Source organism: Pleurodeles waltl, chromosome 1_2 (assembly GCF_031143425.1).
Source record: "Pleurodeles waltl isolate 20211129_DDA chromosome 1_2, aPleWal1.hap1.20221129, whole genome shotgun sequence".
Taxonomy (NCBI): Eukaryota; Metazoa; Chordata; class Amphibia; order Caudata; family Salamandridae; genus Pleurodeles; species Pleurodeles waltl.
In genome coordinates, this window is record NC_090437.1 from 51,252,370 (window position 1) to 51,276,351 (window position 23,982).

General features: G+C 44.6%; 1 protein-coding gene across 3 annotated transcripts in view; it reads left to right on the forward strand.

Annotated features, from left to right (window-relative positions):
• The window catches only part of WDFY3 (WD repeat and FYVE domain containing 3), a 1,200,521-nt gene that overhangs the window by 907,338 nt on the left and 269,201 nt on the right, over positions 1–23,982 (forward strand). For all 3 annotated transcript variants that reach the window (XM_069236246.1, XM_069236255.1, XM_069236264.1), the window contains one exon: positions 2,150–2,313. In XM_069236246.1, the coding sequence (XP_069092347.1) occupies positions 2,150–2,313 (164 nt within the window). The remainder of the gene's footprint in view (positions 1–2,149; positions 2,314–23,982) is intronic.

Here is a 23,982-nt window from a genome sequence, read left to right on the forward strand (position 1 = left end):
GACCCTGTTACATGGATAATTGCATTTTTGCCGATATTACATTTGACTGCGTGCAAACTTCTGTTTTTACAATTTACGTGGCAAGAAATGTCCAGTTCGGAATTTACAACGCAAATAGATCTTACTCGAGCAAATGCAAGACCAATTGCATTACAAATGCTTGCTTTAAGTTAAACCCTCGATCTGGCCACTTGGTTTAGCACTTGTCCCTCTGACCCTTTGTTTTGCTTTCACTAATGACCGACCTGGCAGAAATCTCTGGAATGCACTTCTCAGTTCAAAGAAGACATTTATTATTATTTCACCACGAGGTTCCAAAAAAAGGAGATTAGTAGGTCGAAAGCATACATTTATAAATACTCACAGCAATGAAAGGAAAATATACCAAAATTATTCTCAACTGCAAAGTACACAGCAAATATATGTAGTTATGATTATGCAAAGCAAAGAATAAAGTAAAAATTCATCACCGTAGGGCCTGCCAAGCTCTTCATCTTTCTCATGCCAGCAAGAAGATGACCCTGTTCAACTGCGAGAAAGAGATCTCTACCCTCACGGGACAGATATGTCAGGCATTCGATGTCTAATCCTGACGAGGTCTTGGAAATTCCACCGCTAATGAGCAGGGCCACCTTTTTATGTCTTGAAGAACCGAAGGGCTTCCTGGAAAAACCCCTCCCATAAAAAAGAAATATTTAGACATGCTTGCTAATGTAGGTCAGACTTGAAAGAAACAGGTTGGAACTGGCCAGTCTCCCAAATTGTCTCTCTCAAGGTCAAACCGTTCCCTGCACTAAAAAACAGAAGTCTGGTACATTCTTATAGTGCTGACTGACTAACTCTTCGGTGATAATATGTTCTAGCTCTTCAGTGAGAAAGAATACGAAAACAAGCACAGTTTACAATGTGGAAAAACACATACGGCTTTAATATAGCAATCTTTAACGCTACAATAAAGTCAATAGGCAGCTAAACTCAATACAAAATGTAATCTGCAATTGATGAACACTAGACAGCTAATCCAGGTGCAAAGTAGTACAACACAGTCAGTGGTCAAAAACACATATTTCACTACACCCTTTGAGCATGTTGGTATAGACTATAGTGCAGTATTGCAAGTGTGCTATAATAAAGCTTATCATTTTTCATCTCTCTGGTTGCTGCTAAGGAAAAGTGGCATCTTGCAGAACTTGGGGATTGGAAATTGGTGTCCTTGGTTACCTCTTCATTTGCAGGTGTCTAGACTGTTCTGTGTAAAACATTAATCATTCCCAGTGACTTGGATTTGTGAATAAGAGTATGTGTAGTTTTTACAGCTGTAAGCCACAACCAGTGCATTAAAAACTTGGTGATAACTATTACCACCATTATGGTGTCTCTTTTAATGCCATGTTGGTTCTTTCATCCATGTGTATGTAAACCTGGCAGCTTTTGGTTTTGATCTGCTTCCCCGGTTTGCTTTCCAAGTAGGCCTATGAGCAAAGGGTGGGCGGATAATAGGATACAATGAAGTAAATGTGCTCTTCAGGATTACTGTCACACCCTCTGGGCCAGATAAATCCACCACAGACTTGTTTGACCATTGCCAAAAAAAGTGCAAAACCACATTGTTCGAACAAAACACAGAGCCTGGTGCCATATAACTGTTGGATTGTATCTGTTGCTCTGCAGTACATGCAGTACATAGAAGTCTGCTCTACCAAATGCTAGAAGTGAATCTTCTGAAGTCTTAGTTGCCGATTCATTGTTATGAAAGGTGCAATGATATTGCTTTGATTTTTGGGATTCTTGGGATGTTTTCAGTCCCAAGCCAAAACCTGAAAAATAATAAAAAATAATTTACTGCCAAGTCCTGGTGATGCTTGGTGATTGAGGGCTGGGGGGCCGCTACAGCCAAAGAAATTAGGGTATTATCGCACAAGTTGCTACTGGTTTTTACGGTTGAGCAAACAAACAAAAGAGAGATGGGTCACGTACATATTTGCTTTGCTTTACTCCTACAAGTGGATGTACTTTGGAGAGCATATTACTAAACAAATGTATCCCATTAAAAACAAAAGTCAAAGGAGCTTGCTCTTTCCAGTTTATACACTTTCAAATTGTCATTATTCCAGTACTTCATTAGTTGTTATTTTCCTGTTTTTTCTAGGTTTGGTGAAACCTGCTCTGAGGCGATCACGCTCTGCGCCAGATGGAGGCGATGAGGACAGCCAAGAGCAGCTGCAGGAACAAATGCTAGAGGCAGGCAGCATCGATGAAGAAGAAAAGACAGACAGCACAACTTTGCTGCGATTGCTAGAGGAAGGAGAAAAGGTATAGTTGTAGAAAATGATGTTCATTATATTACCATATGAGCACATATGCAACCACTGGGTTAATGGAATGATATGCAATAAGTAAATTAAAAGTAATATTTGCCATTAGCTATTGGTAACCTATTTTGCATATTTTATGGTTATTTAAATTCTTGTAGCGCTGAATACCACTTTTGTCCACACTGGAGTGCTTTAGCTAGCAGAAAGTAGGAATATGGAATAACAAAGGAGTAGCATGACCCAAGCATTGACAGCCAAGCAAAAACAGGTTTTATGCTGTGCCAAAGGCACAATTAGTCTACATTTCTGCATTGGGGGAGGTGGCAGACTTCAGCATGGCTTCAACTTGAGACATAACTGGCTTTAGCTAAGCTGTTTGAAAAAAAATATTTCCTCATGTGTATCATGCTGGTCACCAAACGGATAAAGGCAATAGTGAAAATATGAAAAGGGCTGGACTCTTAAAGCGGTATGTTTGCTCTCTCTCGCTTTTCATGTGACTACAGTGAGGAGCAAACCAGACTTTTTGGTTCCTGTTACCCGGCCTTAGATCTTAACCTTGACCTAGACCCTTTAGTGACAATAAACTGATTTACGTTAGGGCCTAGAGTCAATTTTAATGCACTACCTCCAATCCTTCACTTCCTTGTGTAGTTTTGAGTCCACTCCTACTACTGACAATGGCACCTATTAGAAGATCTCCGGGAAAGAGCCCCCTAAAGGGGGCCGGTGGGCATTGCAGTGGGTGTGTTAGGGCTCTTACTTCTCAAAACAGGTCAGTGCCTAGCTAACCTGTGGTGATCCCCTTGGAACAGTGTACCTAATTGTTTTGTATTTGACTTATGGGAGAATGTGCACAGGACCAATTTAAATCTCCCAGTCCCTCTATTGCATTCTGCCATAGCTAAATCACCTTCAGAAACTGAAACATGAGCCACATTCTCGTGATCCCTGCACACCCAATGAGGAACTAGGTGGACACTACAGGTGTAAGTAATCTGCACATGGAACTACGACAGACAGCACTGTTGGCAGTCTTGAGGCAGTTGCATTATGATTCTCTTGTACAAAAGCCTTAGTTCCTGGATCAGAGTTACCCTTCTTTCCTTCATCCATTACTTTGAAGGATATAGGTTTGAAATATGAGAGTTGTAGGACAAATGTTCAAGATTAAGAATTTTGCATAGTGTTGGAGCTGCTTTATGAAAATTCAGACATCCTTCGTTCTTCTACTGCTATGTATAGTAATGTTTATGCAGCAGCCAATCCAGGAAGAAGTTCAAATATTTGGCAAATGTGTTTGATTCTCACATGTATCAGTAACATTTCTAGATTTTACAGGCTTCTTCTGCATTTTGGCGCAAGCTTGCAGGGTCAGTTTAAGTGGATTCTCCAGTCCTGAATGTCACAATAGTAACAGCAGTAGAGGCTGTAATGCTAGACTGCTTCTCACTAGGAGTATGATGCATCCCTTAAATGATGGTTTTAGCCATTAATTTGTCTAATCAACCACATCCTTAAAAGACCTACCCATCACTATTTCTTGCTGGTTCTTCATGCGTCTCTTCAGCAGTGCAAGAAGACCTAGAATATTCAGAGTTGCTTGAAGTGGGGGTAAAACCGCTCTGTTTTGATTGATATCACCTTTTATGCTCATTCAGTAACCTCAGCCTCTAGATTCTCTCTCTTAGTAAGTTACAATCATTTTCTGTGTTTCTGGAAGGTTTATGAGGAGCAAGACGATTGGCTTCTGATTCTGTCATCTACCGAGCAGATGTTGAACAGCTCAGTATCCTGGGAACAGAATGTTCTAGGGAGGTGACAGTTGACAGTCATATTCCTGTCGTGAAGATACTTTTAACCTTAAGAGTGGGACCCATTTTTGATTCTCTTACATTTTTCATTACGTTTATGGGTTTCGTCGCTATGTTATATTTGATATTGCCAAAGCTTGCAGTCCCTGCTGGATTTTCATGGCACGAAGTACTGAGCAGAGGAGGGCTGTAGACCATCACACTGTCTTATGGAAATGATGGAAAAAATACATTGCTTATTTTTTTATAAACAACGGAATCATAGTTGCTTGTAGCCCTGTGGGGGTTAAGGAGTTCTGTATGGTAGGGACTAAGACTAAAATGGATCATCACAAGCAATGTTGTGTCTGTTTAGACTGGAAGAACTGGGATTACAGATGGGCTGGCAGGACACACTTTACTGTTTTAAGATTTAGGGTGCAGAGAGATTTACTGACTTGTGAACAATACAGTAACCTGTAATTTGATTCTGACATATATTAGTAACTGATGATGCTGGTGCTCCAGAGGCTTTGCATGACTGAATTTTGAGCCATTGTCTGGCAATACCAAATAGAGGAAGTAATGCTAGGTTCGATGGCATATGTTGCTGCAGATACACATGTTTGGCACAGTCCGCTGCCTAGTCCGCTGCCTGGTGTTGGGCTCGGAGTATTACAAGTTGTTTTTCTTCGAAGAAGTCTTTTTGGTCACGGGACCGAAGGACTCCTCCCTCTTTGGCTCCATTGCGCATGGGCGTCGACTCCATCTTAGATTGTTTTTTTCCGCTGTCGGGTTCGGACGTATTCCTTTTCGCTCCGTGCTTCGGTTCGGAAAGTTAGTCAGAATCTCGGAAGAAAGCGTCGGTATTGTTCCGTTCGGTATCGGGATAGTTAGGTACATCGACACCGATCATCGGAAGACTTCGGGGCAGTTTCGATCCCCCATCGGGGCCTGGTCGGCCCGACCGCGTGCGACATCGAAGCCGATGGAACGGACCCCGTTTCGTTTCTGCCCAAAATGTCACAGTAAGTATCCTTATACAGATCAGCACTTGGTCTGTAACTTGTGCTTGTCCCCCGAGCACAAGGAGGATACCTGTGAAGCCTGTCGAGCCTTCCGGTCCAGAAAAACACTCCGGGACCGAAGAGCCAGGCGTCACCAAATGGCGTCCACGTCGACAAAACAACGTTTCGACGACGAAGAGGAAACATTCTCGGTTCCGGAATCAGAATCCGGAGACTCCGACGTCGAACAACAGCAACAAACTGTGAGTAAGACGTCGAAAAGTAAATCCATCGACAAACCGAAAGCCCAGGGGACGCCACTGCCAACAGGCCATGGCTCGACCCATAAATCAGGCGACCCGTCGAAGGGGCCGAAAAAGGGCACGCCCATAGCGAAGACACCCGACTCCGGTCGAGGGACCGCCATGGAGCAACCTCGGAGCCGAGAAAGCGGCTCCGAGAGACAAAAACAAGATACCGGCACCGAAAAACATCGGCACCGAGAATCCATGCCGAAAGGAACAAAAATTCTGTCGGTGCCGAAACCGAAAAAAGATTCTCTCTCGGCGCCGAAAAATACCACACCTTCATCCTACTCAGAGGAACAAGGACTAAGTGGCCAAATGCACAAATTTGGACAAGAGCTCCAAAGTGTAGAATCGGACTACACACAAAAGAGACTGTGCATCCAGCAAGATACAGGGAAGATATCAACCCTTCCCCCAATCATGAGGAAAAGAAGGATCGGACTTCCAAAGGATGACGCACAACCACAAGCCAAAGTGGTTAAAAAAGTCACGCCTCCGCCCTCTCCACCACAGGCATCGCCGGCACAAACACCGCCACAAATGCACTCACCAGCGCAAACTACCATAAGTCATGACGATCAAGACGCTTGGGACCTGTATGACACCCCAGTGCCGGACAATGATCTCGAGTCATACCCCACAAAGCCGTCACCGCCAGAGGACAGTACCTCATACTCGCAACTGGTGGCTAGGGCTGCAGACTTCCACAATGTCCAACTGCATTCCGATCCTATAGAGGATGATTTTTTATTTAACACCCTCTCGGCTACACATAGCCAATATCAATGTCTCCCAATGCTACCAGGGATGTTACGGCACGCAAAACAAATTTTTGAGGAGCCCGTAAAATCAAGAGCCATCACCCCAAGGGTGGATAAGAAATACAAACCACCACCCACAGACCCAGTGTTTATTACTTCGCAGTTACCACCCGACTCTGTGGTAGTAGGGGCAGCTCGCAAAAGAGCAAATTCACATACATCTGGCGACGCCCCACCTCCGGACAAAGAAAGCCGAAAATTTGACGCGGCAGGGAAAAGAGTGGCATCACAGGCAGCCAACCAGTGGCGCATCGCAAATTCACAAGCGCTGCTGGCCAGATATGACCGCGCACACTGGGACGAGATGCAACTTCTCGTAGACCATCTTCCCCAGGAATACCAAAAAAGGGCGCAGCAAATAGTGGAAGAGGGACAAACGATCTCAAACAATCAAATCCGCTCTTCACTAGACGCAGCCGATACTGCAGCAAGAACAGTCAACACTGCTGTCACCATAAGGAGACACGCTTGGCTACGCACTTCGGGCTTCAAACCTGAAATCCAGCAGGCTGTCCTTAATATGCCCTTCAACGAGAAACAACTGTTTGGCTCGGAAGTGGATACAGCCATTGAAAAACTTAAAAAGGACACAGACACGGCCAAGGCCATGGGCGCACTCTACTCCCCGCAGAGCAGAGGCTCTTTCAGAAAAACTCCATTTAGAGGGGGGTTTCGTGGCCAACCCACAGACACCACCAGCCAACAATGAAGAACCACACCATATCAGGGTTCCTTCCAAAGGGGAGGTTTCAGGGGATATCGGGGGGGTCAATCCCCAAGGAGTAGGGGAAGATTCCAGACTCCAAAAACACCTCCACCTAAACAGTGACTTTCAAGTCACGCAACCCCTTCACTCAACACCAGTGGGGGGAAGACTAAGCCAGTTCTACCAATCTTGGCAACAGATTACAACAGACAATTGGGTATTAGCAATAATCCAACATGGCTATTGCATAGAATTCCACAACTTCCCACCAAACATCCCCCCCAAAACACGCAAAATGTCACAACAACATTTAGAACTTTTAGGACTAGAAGTTCAAGCACTACTGCAAAAGGATGCAATAGAATTAGTACCAGTACAACAAAAAAACACAGGAGTTTACTCCCTGTACTTTCTAATTCCAAAAAGAGACGAAACATTGAGACCAATATTAGATCTCAGGACACTAAATACCTACATCATATCGGACCATTTTCACATGGTCACACTACAAGACATCATTCCACTGCTCAAACAGCAAGATTACATGACCACATTAGACCTAAAGGATGCGTACTTTCATATACCAATACACCCTTCTCACAGAAAGTACCTACGGTTCGTATTCAAAGGAATACATTACCAATTCAAGGTGTTGCCATTCGGAATAACAACTGCACCAAGAGTGTTCACAAAATGTCTAGCAGTAGTAGCAGCACACATCAGGAGACAACAAATACATGTGTTCCCTTACCTAGACGACTGGCTAATCAAAACCAACACAGTAAAAAAATGCGCAAACGACACCACTTTTGTCATACAAACCCTTCACAAACTGGGGTTTTCCATCAACTACACAAAATCACACCTAGAACCGTGTCAAACACAACAATATCTAGGAGCAACCATCAACACATCAAAAGGAATTGCCACTCCAAGTCCACAAAGAGTGCAGGCATTCCACAAGCTAATAAGTGCTATGTTTCCAAACCAAAAGATACAAGCAAGATTTGCGCTAAAACTTCTAGGCATGATGTCATCATGCATAGCCATTGTCCCAAACGCAAGACTACACATGCGACCCTTACAACAGTGTCTAGCATCACAATGGTCACAGGCACAGGGTCAACTTCAAAATCTGGTGTTGGTAGACCGCCAAACATACCTCTCGCTTCTATGGTGGAACAGCAAAAATTTAAACAAAGGGCGGACATTTCAGGACCCAGTGCCTCAATACGTTATAACAACAGATGCTTCCATGACAGGGTGGGGAGCACACCTCAATCACCACAGCATTCAAGGACAATGGGATATACACGAAACAAAATTTCATATCAATTACCTAGAACTGTTCGCAGTATTTCTAGCGTTAAAAGCCTTCCAACCCATAATAACACACAAATACATTCTTGTCAAAACAGACAACATGACAACAATGTATTATCTAAACAAACAAGGAGGAACACACTCAACACAATTGTGCCTCCTAACACAAAAAATTTGGCAGTGGGCGATTCACAACAACATTCGCCTAATAGCACAATTTATTCCAGGAATACAAAACCAACTAGCAGACAACCTTTCGCGAGACCACCAACAAGTCCACGAATGGGAAATTCACCCCCAAGTTCTGAACAAGTACTTTCAAATTTGGGGAATACCCCAGATAGATTTGTTCGCAACAAAAGAAAACTCAAAATGCCAAAACTTCGCATCCAGGTACCCACACCGCGAATCACAAGGCAATGCTCTATGGATGAATTGGTCAGGGATATTTGCGTACGCTTTTCCCCCTCTCCCTCTCCTTCCATATCTAGTAAACAAGTTAAGTCAAAACCAACTCAAACTCATACTGATAGCACCCACATGGGCAAGACAACCTTGGTATACAACTCTACTAGACCTTTCACTAGTACCGCATGTCAAACTACCCAACAGGCCAGATCTGTTAACACAACACAAACAACAGATCAGACATCCAAACCCAGCATCATTGAATCTGGCAATTTGGCTCCTGAAATCCTAGAATTCGGACACTTGGACCTCACACAAGAATGCATGGAGGTCATAAAACAAGCTAGAAAACCTTCCACTAGACACTGCTATGCATCTAAGTGGAAAAGATTTGTTTACTACTGCCATGCCAATCAAATACAACCAGTACATTCCTCTACTAAAGACATAGTAGGATACTTACTACATTTGCAAAAAGCAAATCTCGCTTTTTCATCTATAAAAATACACCTCGCAGCTATATCTGCTTACCTACAAACTACTCATTCATCGTCTCTATTTAGAATACCAGTTATTAAAGCATTCATGGAAGGGCTAAAAAGAATTATACCACCAAGAACACCACCAGTTCCTTCATGGAATCTTAACATCGTCTTAACAAGACTCATGGGTCCCCCTTTCGAACCCATGCATTCCTGTGAAATGCAATATCTAACCTGGAAGGTCGCATTTCTTATTGCAATCACATCCCTCAGAAGAGTAAGTGAAATACAGGCATTTACCATACAAGAACCATTTATTCAAATACACAACAATAAAATAGTTCTAAGAACAAATCCAAAATTTCTGCCAAAAGTAATCTCACCATTCCATTTAAATCAAACAGTAGAATTGCCAGTGTTCTTCCCACAACCAAATTCTGTGGCTGAAAGGGCACTACATACATTAGACATCAAAAGAGCACTAATGTATTACATTGACAGAACAAAGCTAATCAGGAAAACAAAACAACTGTTCATAGCTTTTCAAAAACCACACATAGGAAATCCAATCTCTAAACAAGGCATTGCTAGATGGATAGTCAGATGCATTCAAACATGCTATCTCAAAGCCAAAAGAGAATTGCCTATTACACCAAAGGCACACTCAACCAGAAAGAAAGGTGCTACAATGGCCTTTCTAGGAAACATTCCTATGAGCGAAATATGTAAGGCTGCAACCTGGTCTACGCCTCATACGTTTACTAAACACTACTGTGTAGACGTACTAAATGCACAACAAGCTACAGTGGGCCAAGCTGTACTAAGAACATTATTCCAAACTACTTCAACTCCTACAGGCTAAACCACCGCTTTTAGGGGAGGTAACTGCTTTATAGTCTATGCCAAACATGTGTATCTGCAGCAACATATGCCATCGAACTGAAAATGTCACTTACCCAGTGTACATCTGTTCGTGGCATTAGTCGCTGCAGATTCACATGTACCCTCCCACCTCCCCGGGAAGCCTGTAGCCGTTTAGAAGTAGATCATAAACCTTAAACATCTGAACATTTGTAAATAATTATTAGAAACTCTTATCATACATACATATTCACTCCATTGCATGGGCACTATTTATACCAAACAACTCCATCCTCACCCTCTGCGGGGAAAACAATCTAAGATGGAGTTGACGCCCATGTGCAATGGAGCCAAAGAGGGAGGAGTCCTTCGGTCCCGTGACCAAAAAGACTTCTTCGAAGAAAAACAACTTGTAATACTCCGAGCCCAACACCAGGCAGCGGACTAGGCAGCGGACTGTGCCAAACATGTGAATCTGCAGCGACTAATGCCACGAACAGATGTACACTGGGTAAGTGACATTTTCATTTTGGAACGTTCTGTTATTGCCAAGGGGGAAAAGTATTTTGCAAAGATGAGAAAGTTAGAACTAGCAGTGAGAAATAACCAACCAATCTGGATCAAGAGTGTCAAGTCTTCATCTAGTTTATTACCTGGATTCTTAACCCCTCCTAACATTAGAGCACAAGCCGATTGTGTCAGGCCAGCAGAAAAGTCACCGACCAGTAGGTCTGTATTGTCAGGGTTTGACTTGCGCCAGTTGCCTCTCATCCACTCCTGAACCAGGCTGAAGCAGGGAACGTCTTGGCCACCGATTTCTCACCCCCAAGACAGAGGATAAACTTTATTACATCAGCATAGATATAAAGGGCATAGCCATTGGGGTGAATGAGTTTGATAAGAGGACCAAGGTATAATCTGTTAGATGGGGAACCGACTAACCATTGAAAAACACACAGTGGGTGGGGGGGAAGAGGTAAGAGAGACTTTTTGGATCTATTGTGCCAAAAAGGAGGTTAGCCAGGTGAGGCCTGTTTCTTTAATACTGATGCTTTGTAGCCTAGAAGTAAGGATACAGTGTTCCACTGTGTTGAACTCTGGCCACAAATTGAGAATAGTCAGGTGCTGACACGAACATCTAAATGACTATTGTCTATAGCAGCAAGAATTTCCTATTCTTTACTTCTTCCTGTCCATAATCTGTCCTCAGTATCTAGAAAGGGTGAAGGTTCCAAAATAGAAGCAAAGTTGCAGTACAACATGTTGATGTTGGCGTTTGACTGCTTCCAGGATGAGCGAAATAGGCCTGAAGTTAGACAGGTTTCATGAATCTGATTTGGCATTGAAAATATAAAATTGTTGTGTGTTCACATGAAAGGGGGTACAGTAGTGGACAGAAGATGGGTGTTGCATATTGTATGATCTTCTGTTTAGGAAAGAATTGGGGCACGGATTAGGGGGCATATTTTAGCATATTGAGGTCCTCTAAAATGACTTGGTGTTAAGCAGCTTAAATACTAAAATAGCCTCAGGTGTAACAAAGAAGCTCCTGTTCTGAAGTATGAGTGTTTTTTTTTTATTATTTCACCAGAAATAGAAAAGGCCTTAGAGTGAAATGAGGTAGAAGTAGAATCAACTGTTGGACCCATAGTGGTGTGTTGTCTGAAATTAAATAGAGCAAACAACTAATTAGATGATAGTGCTGAAAATAACCTTTTCAATATTGGGTGTATTGTTCTTATGAGATCACAGAGGTAGTGACACCATCTCCGACCTCGCAAGCACACACGCCCTCGCCTCATCAGACTACATCCTCCTGGGAGACCTCAACTTCCACCAGGAGAACAACAATGACGCCAACATCGCATCACTGATCACCAACCTCTCCAACCTCGGACTCCGACAACTGGTCAACACACCCACCCACGTCGCCGGTCACACCCTAGACCCACTCTTCACTGCAAGCAACCACATCGTATTCAACCACACCACCAAACTCCACTGGACGGACCACCACTGCGTCCATTTCACATTCAAGAAAAACACCGAACACCACCGCACCCCTCTACCGCCACACCGCCGCTGGGGAAAAGTCACCGAAGACCAACTAACCAGCACCCTCGCCAAGAACCCACCGCCGACCCGAACTCCGCCGCCATCAACCTCCAACAGTAAATCCTCAACTGCGCAAACACCCTCGCACCACTCAAGAGGCCCACCATCAACCAAGAAAAGAAAAAAGCAGCTTGGTTCACAGACAGACTAATCATCTCCAAACGCACCTGCCAGAAACTCAAGAAAAAATGAATTCTCGAGCGCACACCCGACAGCCTAGCAATCCACAAGGAAGCCAACCGCAAACACCACCAACTTATCCGACTCGCCAAACGCTCCCACTTCACAGGACGCCTAAACAACAACGCACACGACAGCAAGGAACTCTTCTGCATCGTGAAGGAGCTCTCCAACCCCAACGCCAACGTCAATGACGTCCCACCATCCCAGGAACTCTGCGACACACTCTCCACCTTTTTCTACCAGAAAATCGCCACCATCCACAACAGCTTCAACACCACACCTCCACCAGATCCCACCCCCATCAACTCCTCCCACGCCGACCGCCTCACCACCTGGACCCACGTAGACGACGCCGAAACCCTAAAGACCATGAACTCCATCCACTCTGGATCTCCCTCTGACCCCTGCCCACACCACGTCTTCCAACAAAGCCGACTCCACCATTGCCCCCCAACTTCGCAAGACCATCAACCTATCCTTCGACACCGCAACCTTCCCAGACAGCTGGAAGCACGCCAATATCCAACCCCTCCTCAAGAAACCCAAGGCTGACCTCAACGACCTCAAAAACTTCAGACTGATCTCCCTCCTCCCCTTCCCAGCGAAGGTCATCGAGAAGATCGTCAACGCACAGCTCACCCACTACCTCGAAGAGAACTCCATCCTAGACCCCTCCCAATCCGGATTCAGGCGCAACCACAGCACCAAAACTGCACTCCTCGCCGCCACAGACGACATCAGACAACAAATGGACAACGGCGAAACTTCAGCCCTCATCCTCTTAGACTTATCCGCCGCCTTCGATACGGTCTGCCACCGCACCCTACTAACTCGCCTCCACAAAGCCGGAATTCAAGACAAAGCCCTCAACTGGATCTCCTCTTTTCTCTCCGGCAGAACACAGAGCGTCCGACTCTCACCCTACCGCTCCGAAGCCACCAACCTCATCTGCGGTGTCCCCCAAGGCTCCTCGCTAAGCCCAGCGCTGTTCAACGTATACATGGCACCCCTCGCACAACTGGCCCATCAACACAGCCTCAGCATCCTCTCCTACGCCGACGACATCCAGCTCGTCCTCTCCCTCACCAAAGATCCACACATCGCCAAAGCCAACCTCCACGAAGGACTGAAATCCATCGCCGAATGGATGAGAAACAGCCGCCTGAAACTAAACTCCGACAAGACGGAAGTCCTCATCCTCGGTCGCTCCCCCTCGGCCTGGGACGTCTCATGGTGGCCCACCGCACTGGGCCCCCCACCTACTCCTACCAACCACGCACGCAACCTCGGCTTCATCCTTGACTCCGCTCTCACCATGTCCAAACAGGTCAACGCAGTCTCCTCCTCCTGCTTCAACACCCTCCGCATGCTCCGCAGAATCTACAAGTGGATCCCGACAGAAACCAGAAAAACGGTGACCCAGGCCCTCGTCAGCAGCAGACTTGACTACGGCAACGCACTCTACACAGGCATCCCAACAAAAGACATCCAACGACTCCAATGCATCCGCCCGCTAGATCCTCGACATACCCCGCCGATGCCACATCACCCACCACCTGAAGGACCTCCACTGGCTCCCCGTGGACAAGAGGATCACCTTTAAACTTCTCACCCACGCGCACAAAGCACTACACGACACCAGACCCGCCTACCTGAACAACAGACTCCACTTCTACGTCCCCTCCCGCCAACTCCGCTCTGCCAACCTTTCCCTCGCCATCGTTCCCCGGATCCAGCGAAAGACCTCCTGCGGCAGATCCTTCTCCTACCTCGCCGCCAAGACCTGGAACTCACTCCCTACCTCCCTGCGCCAGACCCAGGACCTCCTCACCTTCAGGAGACTCCTCAAGACATGGCTCTTCGACCAATAGCAGCTACCCCGCCCCTCAGCGCCTTGAAACCCTAACGGGTACATAGCGCGCTTTATAAATTGTTTGATTGACTGATTGATTGATATCTGTTATAAACTCCTTTGTACAAAGCAGCAAAGCCCTTTTGTAAGGAGACCTGGACTGTGAGAGTAATTGATCGACAAAGCTGTTCAGCTATGCACACTCAGTTGGCAGACTTAATTTGATTTTTGGTGGTATCACTTTTTCTACTTTTGAATTCTTTAACCTGTATTTGGGAGTATTGAGGGATCTGCTGTTTGTGTTAGACACATTCTTTAAAGCCCTTGGAAGAGGTTCCAGTGAAGCGTTAGTTAAGGTCTCTTTCTTAGAGGCAATAACTGACCGGTGGAGAAAGCTAGCAGGTTTACTTCTATTGTTGGAGCATTTTAAAAATTCGACTAATCTAGATCAGTTTAATTGGGAGCTGGATATGTCCATGCATAAAATGCTTTTCTGATGGATACTTGTAACTGACGATTCATCAACTTGTGAATTTCCCCAGCCTCAAGACGTAATCTGGAGATTTTTTCAGCACTCCTGCCACACGCTGTTGGATGGCGTCATGTGTCTCTAACTCAGATTTGTCCCATCCCGAAATGTCACCAGAGACACATATGTATACGCAATTCTTGCGTGCTGATGTCAGTGCCTTTCTTTCTGTGCCTTCTGGATCTCACTCACGCAACTTTTAATTGTGTTGTTGACAACTTTTTTGTCTAAATTGTCTCTTCAAAGTGCAGGGGATCAAACCACTTCTAAACGTGGCAGGGTTTAAACTTTGTAGGAACTTTCACAAACAGACAACTGTGACAGGTACCTACATATGGAGTCTGTGGTCTTCACATGCCTGCAGGTCTTGTGGGGACAGTGCCCAGATAAATCCCAAGGCTATCAAGGACTGGAAAACCAAGCTCTATGTCGCTGTAATTGCCAAAAGGTGCGCAGTTGCTAGTCCTAGTGGAATTGGGAGACCCATTCCCATTCTCGGATCCGTTGCTGTGAAATGTCCTCTTCACATACCAAGTCGTCAGGTAAGTCCTAATTAGAAAGGAAACATCAGAAGTCAAAGTGTGACTCTTCTTTGTTTTGGATGTCAAGGTGCATCCTAATCTCGGTTCTGGTCCCCTATTGAGAAACCAGTTTCACAGCCTTTACTAATGCAACCCGAATTTCCAGGTTCATGGGAGATGGCATAACCAATTGAATCCCTTGCGGAAACAGTGTTGTGCATCATTGGCACACTATCAGGTACCCCTGGTGTGCCTTTGGTGACCAAGGATCTGAGAAGGCTTCTAGGTGGACTACAGTCAATGGCTTGGTTGGTCCCCAAGCCATCTGCACTTCTTGACTCTGGTGAATGTTCCATCAACTCCTTGGGCAGGCCAGTTGGTGCCAGCATGGCGCTTCGCAACCAAATGTGGTTAAGATCCATGAGCTTCTTAAGTGATGTTCAGTTGTTACTAATGGATATGCTATTTGGGTCTATCCTTTCCTACAGAGATAAAGAAAACTTTGCCCTGGAGTGCTTCAAGGAACGCAGTGACACAGTGTGCTCACTCATTCTTTCTGCGCCTGTGTATCACTTTCTACAACTGTTTCACCCTATTCAAGGCTCTGGTAGGAGCTTGGTGCAAAGACCATGTTGGGACCCAGCTCCATTGCAACAAGCTGCAAGTTCTTTTGAGGTCGGCCCAGGGATTTGGCCGACAATGTCCAGACCTTCAAGGGCAATGCACTGCTTATTCACCCAACTCCCCGCTACTTCCACCATACCACTTTAGCTTGTCTTTCTTTTGGAAGCAGGATAAAGTATTACTTACATGGGTGTCAGCGCGCAACATCCGACAGGTGGGTGCTTCAAGCAACAGTATGCCCTGTCATTCCTTTCAGACCTGCTGCACATTTCACCTAAATGAGATTGCCTATCAGATAACCATTTGTCTATTTTTCCGGTGGAGATTGCGGCTCTTGTGAACAAAGGAGCCATAAAAAGGGTTCTGGCATCAGAAATATGGACTGGATTTACTCCAGTTATTTGGTGGTGCCAAAGAAGGAAGGAGGCTTCTGTCATATTTCGGACCTTCGGCCTCTCAATTTATTCCTAAAACAGAACAAATATAGGATGTACACATTGGCACAAGTTCTATCTGCCCTAGTGATGTAACTGCAGGATGACTATTTTAACATCTCTGTCCTGCAGTACCACAGGCATTACCTGCAGTGAAGGTAGGGTTGGAACATTTTCAGTGTTCAGAAACGTGTGTTGTCCTTCAATTCAGTTGCGAAGGCGCACCTGAATCTGCAGCTCCCAGCCTAGGAAATAAAGGCAAAACTCCTTACTGAAGTCCTCCTTCAGAAGCACCATCTGCAGAGCCTCTGTTACCCTTTAATGAAGCCTTGTTGGATCAAGTTATGGTAGCTTGGGAGAAGACTACTTCCGCCATGGTGGTTGACAAGCTGGTAGCAAGAAGATACCATTGTGCCTCGGATGATCCACCATTCCTGTCTCCGCAACCATCACCTCAGAGTCTGGTGAATTAAGCCTTCTGCTCCTGTAGACAGTCAGCCAGCACCTTTCCGGCTGTCCCTGTAGGTAGAGGATCCATTCACTTAGAGGCCATTCTCTTTGGCCAGCATGGCCTTTCAACCTCAGACCCAGCAACCATCTAACCCACTGGTTAGACAATATAATAGAGCCAGATGCAAGGGTCCGGCAGCTCTCCAGGTAGCCTCTTTCTCCTCTCCTACCCTGCTAAACCTGGAAAACAAGTCTTGTTTGCTTCCCTAAACCCATGTGGAGCCTGTGGGAAGGCCTGGTGTCCTCCCGTCTGGAGTACCATTACTTCAGACCAGTGGGTTCTTCAGATCATAGAAAGAGGTTATATGCTTCCCTTCCTATAGGCTCGCCACCCATCTTCCTCCACTACACCAGATCACTTTTTACTCCTGGAACAAGACACTTGCAAAAAGGAGATGTGGAGTTAGTGCCAGAGCAGAAATTAGGACTGGGATGTTCCTTCCGTTATTTCTTTGTTCCAAAAAAGGACGGCGTCCTCAACCAATCCTGGTCCTCAGAGCTCAAGTTCAAGATGCTGTCCCTGGCTTATGTGCTACTGGTGTAGGAGGCTGGAGACTGGGTGGTGTCACTCGAGCTGCAGGATATTTACTTCCACATTCCAGTCATGCAGTCCCATCGGAAGTACTTGTGCTTTGTGGTGGGTCCCTTTTGGGTAAATATCAGCACCTGAAGTCTTCACTAAGGTGATGGCAATGATTCCTGCACAAAACAGAACGTCTGTAAACAAAAGGGGCCACCCAACCTCACCCTCTGAAGTCTTGGGTAACTAACTATATGTTAACTGTAATGCTGACTACAGAGGGATAGTGTGTCAATCTTTTTACCAATAATATCTGAATTATTATTGGACCAATTTTATATTATCTTTTTTTCTTTTTTAATGATATTTACAAAAGTAATCCTAGACACTGTATGAAAAAAGATTCATACCGAAGTTATTTTCAGCATGTACTATTAACCAAACCATATATTAAAATCCTATTCTTTTACATACAGTACCTTATATTGTGAACTCAGTCAAATATGTACAGTCCAGCTTGTTTGGTCCATCTGTAACGTAGTCCGTATTTTGCAAGGCGCTGTCGCGGTATGTCCCAATTATCTCTCTCACACACTGTAGATTGTGGCTGCTGGTCTTATAATTTTTTTTTTTGCAATGTCTTAACTTCCCGATGTGGACTCCTTGCAATCAAGAAGGTGTCAACACTTTTTGGCCCTGTGAGTATTGATATGAGGTGCGTGTATCCCTTAATTCACAAACATCTATACAAACAAACATATATATCAACATAAAAAATCTAATCAAAAGAATTGTCAATCAGGTTTTCACTGCGGCCATGTGCTTACACAATCAAGAATAGGTGTCTTAAAAAATCAATTTGAAAACAAGTACATCTCTAAAACCTTGTACATGCAACAGAGCAAAAAGAACACACTGTGTGTCAACTCTTATGCATATCAGTAATCCCCAAACTAAATATATGGTGTGAGTCCAGTCCATAATGCGCCCTAGAGAAACCAAAAAAGGTTTGTGTAAAATCAAGAGCCTATGCCACCATTAAGCTGCGTGAGGGAGGGATAAAACAAAGCCTCAACTGACCATTGCTCAAAAAACATCTACCTTACCAACACAAAACATGGAAGCAAATCCATGCGAGCAGGGGGCATATGCCTCTCACCATCCGGGTGTCTGTTATTACCTAAAATATTGACCCACTCTGTAAAACACCAAATGTATATCACACAGAAAACTCAGTTAAGTGGGGGCGGTGGCAAACGGAATTCATCGCCCCACCTTCTTCATCTCAGGCACTTACTTATGACTAGAAAGTTCTGGGTTGAACCGAATCTATCTATAATCCAATCTCTGTTCTGCTGGTATCTCCTCTAATTGTGCCATCGCTGATAAGCTCCGATGTATTCAATACTTTCCGAGCCCTCACGCTACTTCCTGTATCGCTGGCCGGAAGTCACAGGGCTTCATACCATGCGCTATTCTGCTTTGTTCTAAAGGCCATCTATCGCTGCTATCTTAGGTTGTACTCTCTTTATGGGCATTAATTTCCAAATGTCTGATCTATGGTCATTTTTGGAAACCCCTTCTTCAACTCCGATGTAACCATAGAAAATCTCTATCATGTGTATCTGTCAATATAGAAATCCTCCAGCCAGACCCAACCCAATTTGAGACAGCCCCCTCTCTGTGCTTCCATTGTTCACAATAGATGTATATCTCTCGGCACATGTTGGACTGGATCAAACACCCTTCACTCAGTATCATGAGTAATAATATGCATAGTCTCTTCAATGTATTACCCATTAACAATATCCTTTTTTGCATAACTGATTCCGCATCTCAAAATATCATTTAATGCGCAAGGAAAATAAAATCAACTTAGCTATATGCAGTGCTTTGACATGTAATTTACATATGTGTAAAAAAGCTCAGATCTCCTCATGATCATTCAATTCCTGGAATGTTGTATTCTCAGGAGATTGTTCTCTATCTGTAGTTTATGTACTGCCTTGAATGTCACATATAGTACAGTCCATTCTATACAATTTTCATTATGTCCTGCCTCAATGTAGTGCTGTACCAAAAGAGCCCCTTGTGTTTTACATTTTATGCAAGATCTGTGTTGTAGAATCCTATTTTTCACTGGCTGGGTTGTCTGGCCTATGTATGTCTTGTTACACAGGCATTTCACACAGTGTACCACATTTCTGGTATCACAATTAGAGTAAACATTTTAATGCCATATATATGTCTACTCATCTTCACCTCTTTGCTGTTCTTTGTAAAATTACAGGCTAAACATTTTGTGCACTTGTAATGTCCTGATACAGGGGGAAGTCCTAACATTTGTGTAAGCATAGGTTCCCCACTCCCATGAGTACCTCTAACCAAATGCTGGCATACGTTTTTGTTGTTTTTGAATGCAAACAAATGTCTAGAAACCTGAAATGCTTTAGTTAATTTCAAATTGAAATTAATGATTCTCTTCATATTGTTGTCTACTGGTCAAGAAGTCAAAATGCACATTAGTGGTGTTTCATGTGATTTTTCTTTAGGGATAGTAAGCGTTCTCTAGGTGTGAAACATGCCCTCTTTATCCCCTTCCTTACCATTTTTGGGTACCCTCTATGTGTCAACAAAGTCAGGCATCTCAATATTCCGGTACCTTGGCAACAGGCTGATCCAAGCCAGGTCACCAGAGACTGTGTTGCGTTACCTGTAGTCAACAGTCTCTTGCTTTACGGCTTGGTCTTTTCAATCAGTGAGTCCAAATCTCACCTGAGGCCCTCACATTGCCTCCAGTTCATAGGGTTAGTTCTGGAAACATCTTATTACGTTCCTTTCCTCCATCTCTGAGGATTGCAGACATCAAGGGAATCCGTCCAGCGAGGCACAAGAGTTCATCTTGAAGGTCCTACATCTGTTAGGTCTGCTAGCTTCCCGCATGCTCCTAGACACACATGCACTCTGGCATATGAGAGCCCTGCAGTGGTCCCTTTGACGGTTTTGGCCCCAGTACGGGAGAGACATGTTGGACTCTATTGTAATCTCCCCAAGCGCTGCAGCAAGTGTGGTTTGATGGGGGAACAAGGCAAACCTGCACCGTTGGATTGCCTTCAACCACCTCTGATCATCACCACAGTAGTGACAGATGCCTCCACCCGTTCTAGTGAGGGCCCATTTGGAGATCAGGGTCCTTTGACCCCCAGAAGAGCAGGGGTTTCTCATCAGCCTGCTGGAACTGTGGGCAATTTGTCTGACGCCCAAGGTCTTCCTCTCCTCCATCCAAGGTCAATCTGTCCATATTTTGATGGACAACACAACAGCAATGTGGTATGTGAACAAGCAAGGGTGAGTAGAGTCTCACCTCCTTTGCCTGGTAGCTTTGAGACTGTGGTCTTGGATGCACCATCAAGGAATGTGGTTAACAGCCATTCACCTGCTAGAGTCTCCAAATGTCAGGGCTGATATCTTGAGACAGCGTTAGCTTGCCAAACACTAGTCTTCTGCCAGAGATAGTCCAGGATATCTTTGCACAGTGGGGTACTCCATAAGTAGAGTAGTTTGTCTCCTCAGAAGATGCTCATTGCCAGCATTTCTGTGCCCTCCGGTAGCCATTGAAGCGAGCCTTGGGGCACACGTTTCAGTTAAGGTGGAACTTTCAGCTGCATTATGCATTTCACCCCATGCTCCTGATTCCTGGGTGCTGTGGAAGATCTAAGACAACCAGGCACAAGTCATTCTTTATTGCCCTGGATTGCCGATGGAGTGTGTGGTATACAGTGCTTCTCCCGATGTACCCTGCTCAAAGTACTGTTCGGACTGGAGCTTCTCTTCCAGTCAGGGGGGAATGGTGCTGCACTCCAAGATCAGAGGCCTCTACCTTCAATCTTACATTGAGTTGGGACATCTGAACTCCTTTCAGCTGCCACCAGAGTATTTGACTGCAGTGTTGCCGTTCCTCTGTCTCGCAAGCAAGCCTTCCCTGTTTAAATCTCCTATTGTAATGTGTTTATATTGATATTGTTGAACAATCTGTATCCACTTACTTCCTTTGTTGTTTCCCAATGGGACCTTAACCTTGTGTTAAGTTTTCTGATGGGGACTCCACTTGAGCTCCTTTGTAGTTGCCAGTTAAGAACGTTAACTTTAATGACCACTAAGTTACAGGCCTAGAGTTCTCATCTCCTCTTTCTCTAACAGATTGGTGTTGCGAACCAGGGCGGCTTTCCTTCCTAAGTTGGTAAAACACCTCCCACTTAGGTTAAAAATAGTCTTTCGACTTTCTATCCTCTACCACATCCCACCAAAGAGGAGTGGTTGCATACGTTGGAGTCTCAACGGGTGGTCAGTTACCTCATCAATCAACCCAAGGATATACAACAGGTCGACCAGCTCTTAATTGGCTTCTGTGGTGCCAGGAAAGCAAGTACAGTTCAGAGCAGACTGTCCCGATGGATCATCCTCCACATTAAGATCTAATGTGTTTTGTCCAAAAAGGAAAGATAAATCAACTACTTCTGCCCTTGTGATAGAAGCACCGCTTGCAAAGATCTGCAAAGCAGGTATGTTGACATCCCAGCACACTTTCTCCAATAATTAGTGCTTCGATTCTGAGGTGCACAGAGATGGCCACTTTGCCAGATCTGTGTTGCAGGCTTTCCTCATTTAACTACCAATCGACCCTTCTCCATGGAAGGATACTACTTTTGAAGCTTTTTTACAGGTAAAGAATCTGAAGAAAGAAACATCCATCCAAATAAAAGGTTGTTTACCTGCGGTAACAATCTTTCTGGTGGATACTCTTATCTACCTTCAGATTCATCATGAACATGCATGCCTCCATATTTGATGGGTGTTCTATGTGGAAAGTTAATAAGATCCCAAAATTAAATTTGGTGGTGCACTACTTAATGTCAGTGCCAGTCCATCTGCTACTTCGAAGGTTTGGGAAAAATTGATAGAAACTGACCACATCTACAACCTACTCGCTGACACACAACCTGACTTACTCTTCATAACTGTATCATGGTTGGGAGATGACATGGCCCCAGTGCTGCATGAAGCCGTTCCTCCAGGCTATCAAACCATCACACAAAACCGTATAGGCATAAGAGGAGATGGACTAGCGGTTATATTCAAACAAGCAATAAATCTCAGCAAAACAGACCTCTCTATACAATGTTGTGACACCCTCATCACGAGTTGCAACCCCATACCAACTTCCTCCTCCTTCACATACCACCACCCAGCAATTAACCATTCCCAGACACATTTCTAGACACAGTTTCAAACCTTATAACTCCATACTCCAACCTTTGCATTCTTGTGGACCTAAATATTTGTTTTGACAAACCCAATAGGCCTCATCCAAAAGCTATCATCACTGGCTTAGTCACATTGAACCTACATCAGATTGTACACAATCCCACACACATTGCTGGACACAACCTAGATGTCATTTTTGCAAACTCAGAACCAGTTACTGTTCAAAGCATCTGACCAGTCACATGGTCAGACCACAGTTTTGTAACCTTTTAACATAAAACACAACAAATCAACACACTCAAGACCACCTTACATACATCCACCTATTGACCATGGAACAAACTCAATTTTGAATACTTAGAAACACACTAACAGCCAACACAGATCTGAGCACAATAAATTGTGTTAAGCTTTACAAGGGGCTACAGGAAGCTTTTGATATTGTAATACTATTCAGAAAAACAAAACAGTACAAAAGAAAACTTTCATCTTGGAGTAACAGAGAACATAAAAAGCTAATCAGAAGGCTGCAACGAACCTGGCTCAAAACAAATAACATTCAAGGCAAACACCACCTACACAAACTTAACAAAATATACTAATCATCAATCAAAAAAGCTTAAAAAAAAAAAAGGTACTATTCAGACAGAATTTAAAATGTCATATCTGCAAAAAGAGAATTTTGTAAAATTCTCAGTGAATTTTGAAAACCTAATTGCAGAAAAGGACGTTATCCCACTTCTCAAGAATTCACAGACAAACTGGAAAATCATTACACAAACAAGGCAGACACATTGGACTCCTAGTTAAAACAAAGGAAAACCACCAGCACCAACCCATTTCTAAAAATCCCCTCCAAGAGTATGCCAACCCAGCCTCTGCTCTCCTTCAAACAAATATCACAAAGTAAATTTATGGATCTGGCCAAAGCAAGCAGGCCTTCCGCCTACCCTTCTGACCCTTGTCCATCACACATTTTCAGGAACATTCTTTTATCTACCTCTGCTGCCACACCATCAGGGGGGGCTCCTTCATTAGGGCGGAGGAGCGTCACCCCTGCTCCCCTATGCAGCAACAGCTGCAAACCTTTTACCAAAAAACAAAAATAAACTATGTTTATTGTTTTTTTGGTAAAAGGGGCGGGGCCACAGACTGTGACGTGCACAGCTCCCCACCCCCCGCCCCTCACTGCGCATGTATGTTTGGCCCGCCGTCTCGACCCAGCCAAACACATATGCAGTAGGGTCTCTCCAGCCTGCACAGGCTCCCAGTCTTCCTTAGCAGTGTCTGGATTGGCCCGCAGGGCACGCTGGGAGCCTGTACCTGCAGGCTGACAGCTGAGGAGAGGAGCAGAGCAGTCGTGAAGGCGGTGGCACAGGAGCGTTTTTTTGTGTGGTTTTTTTTT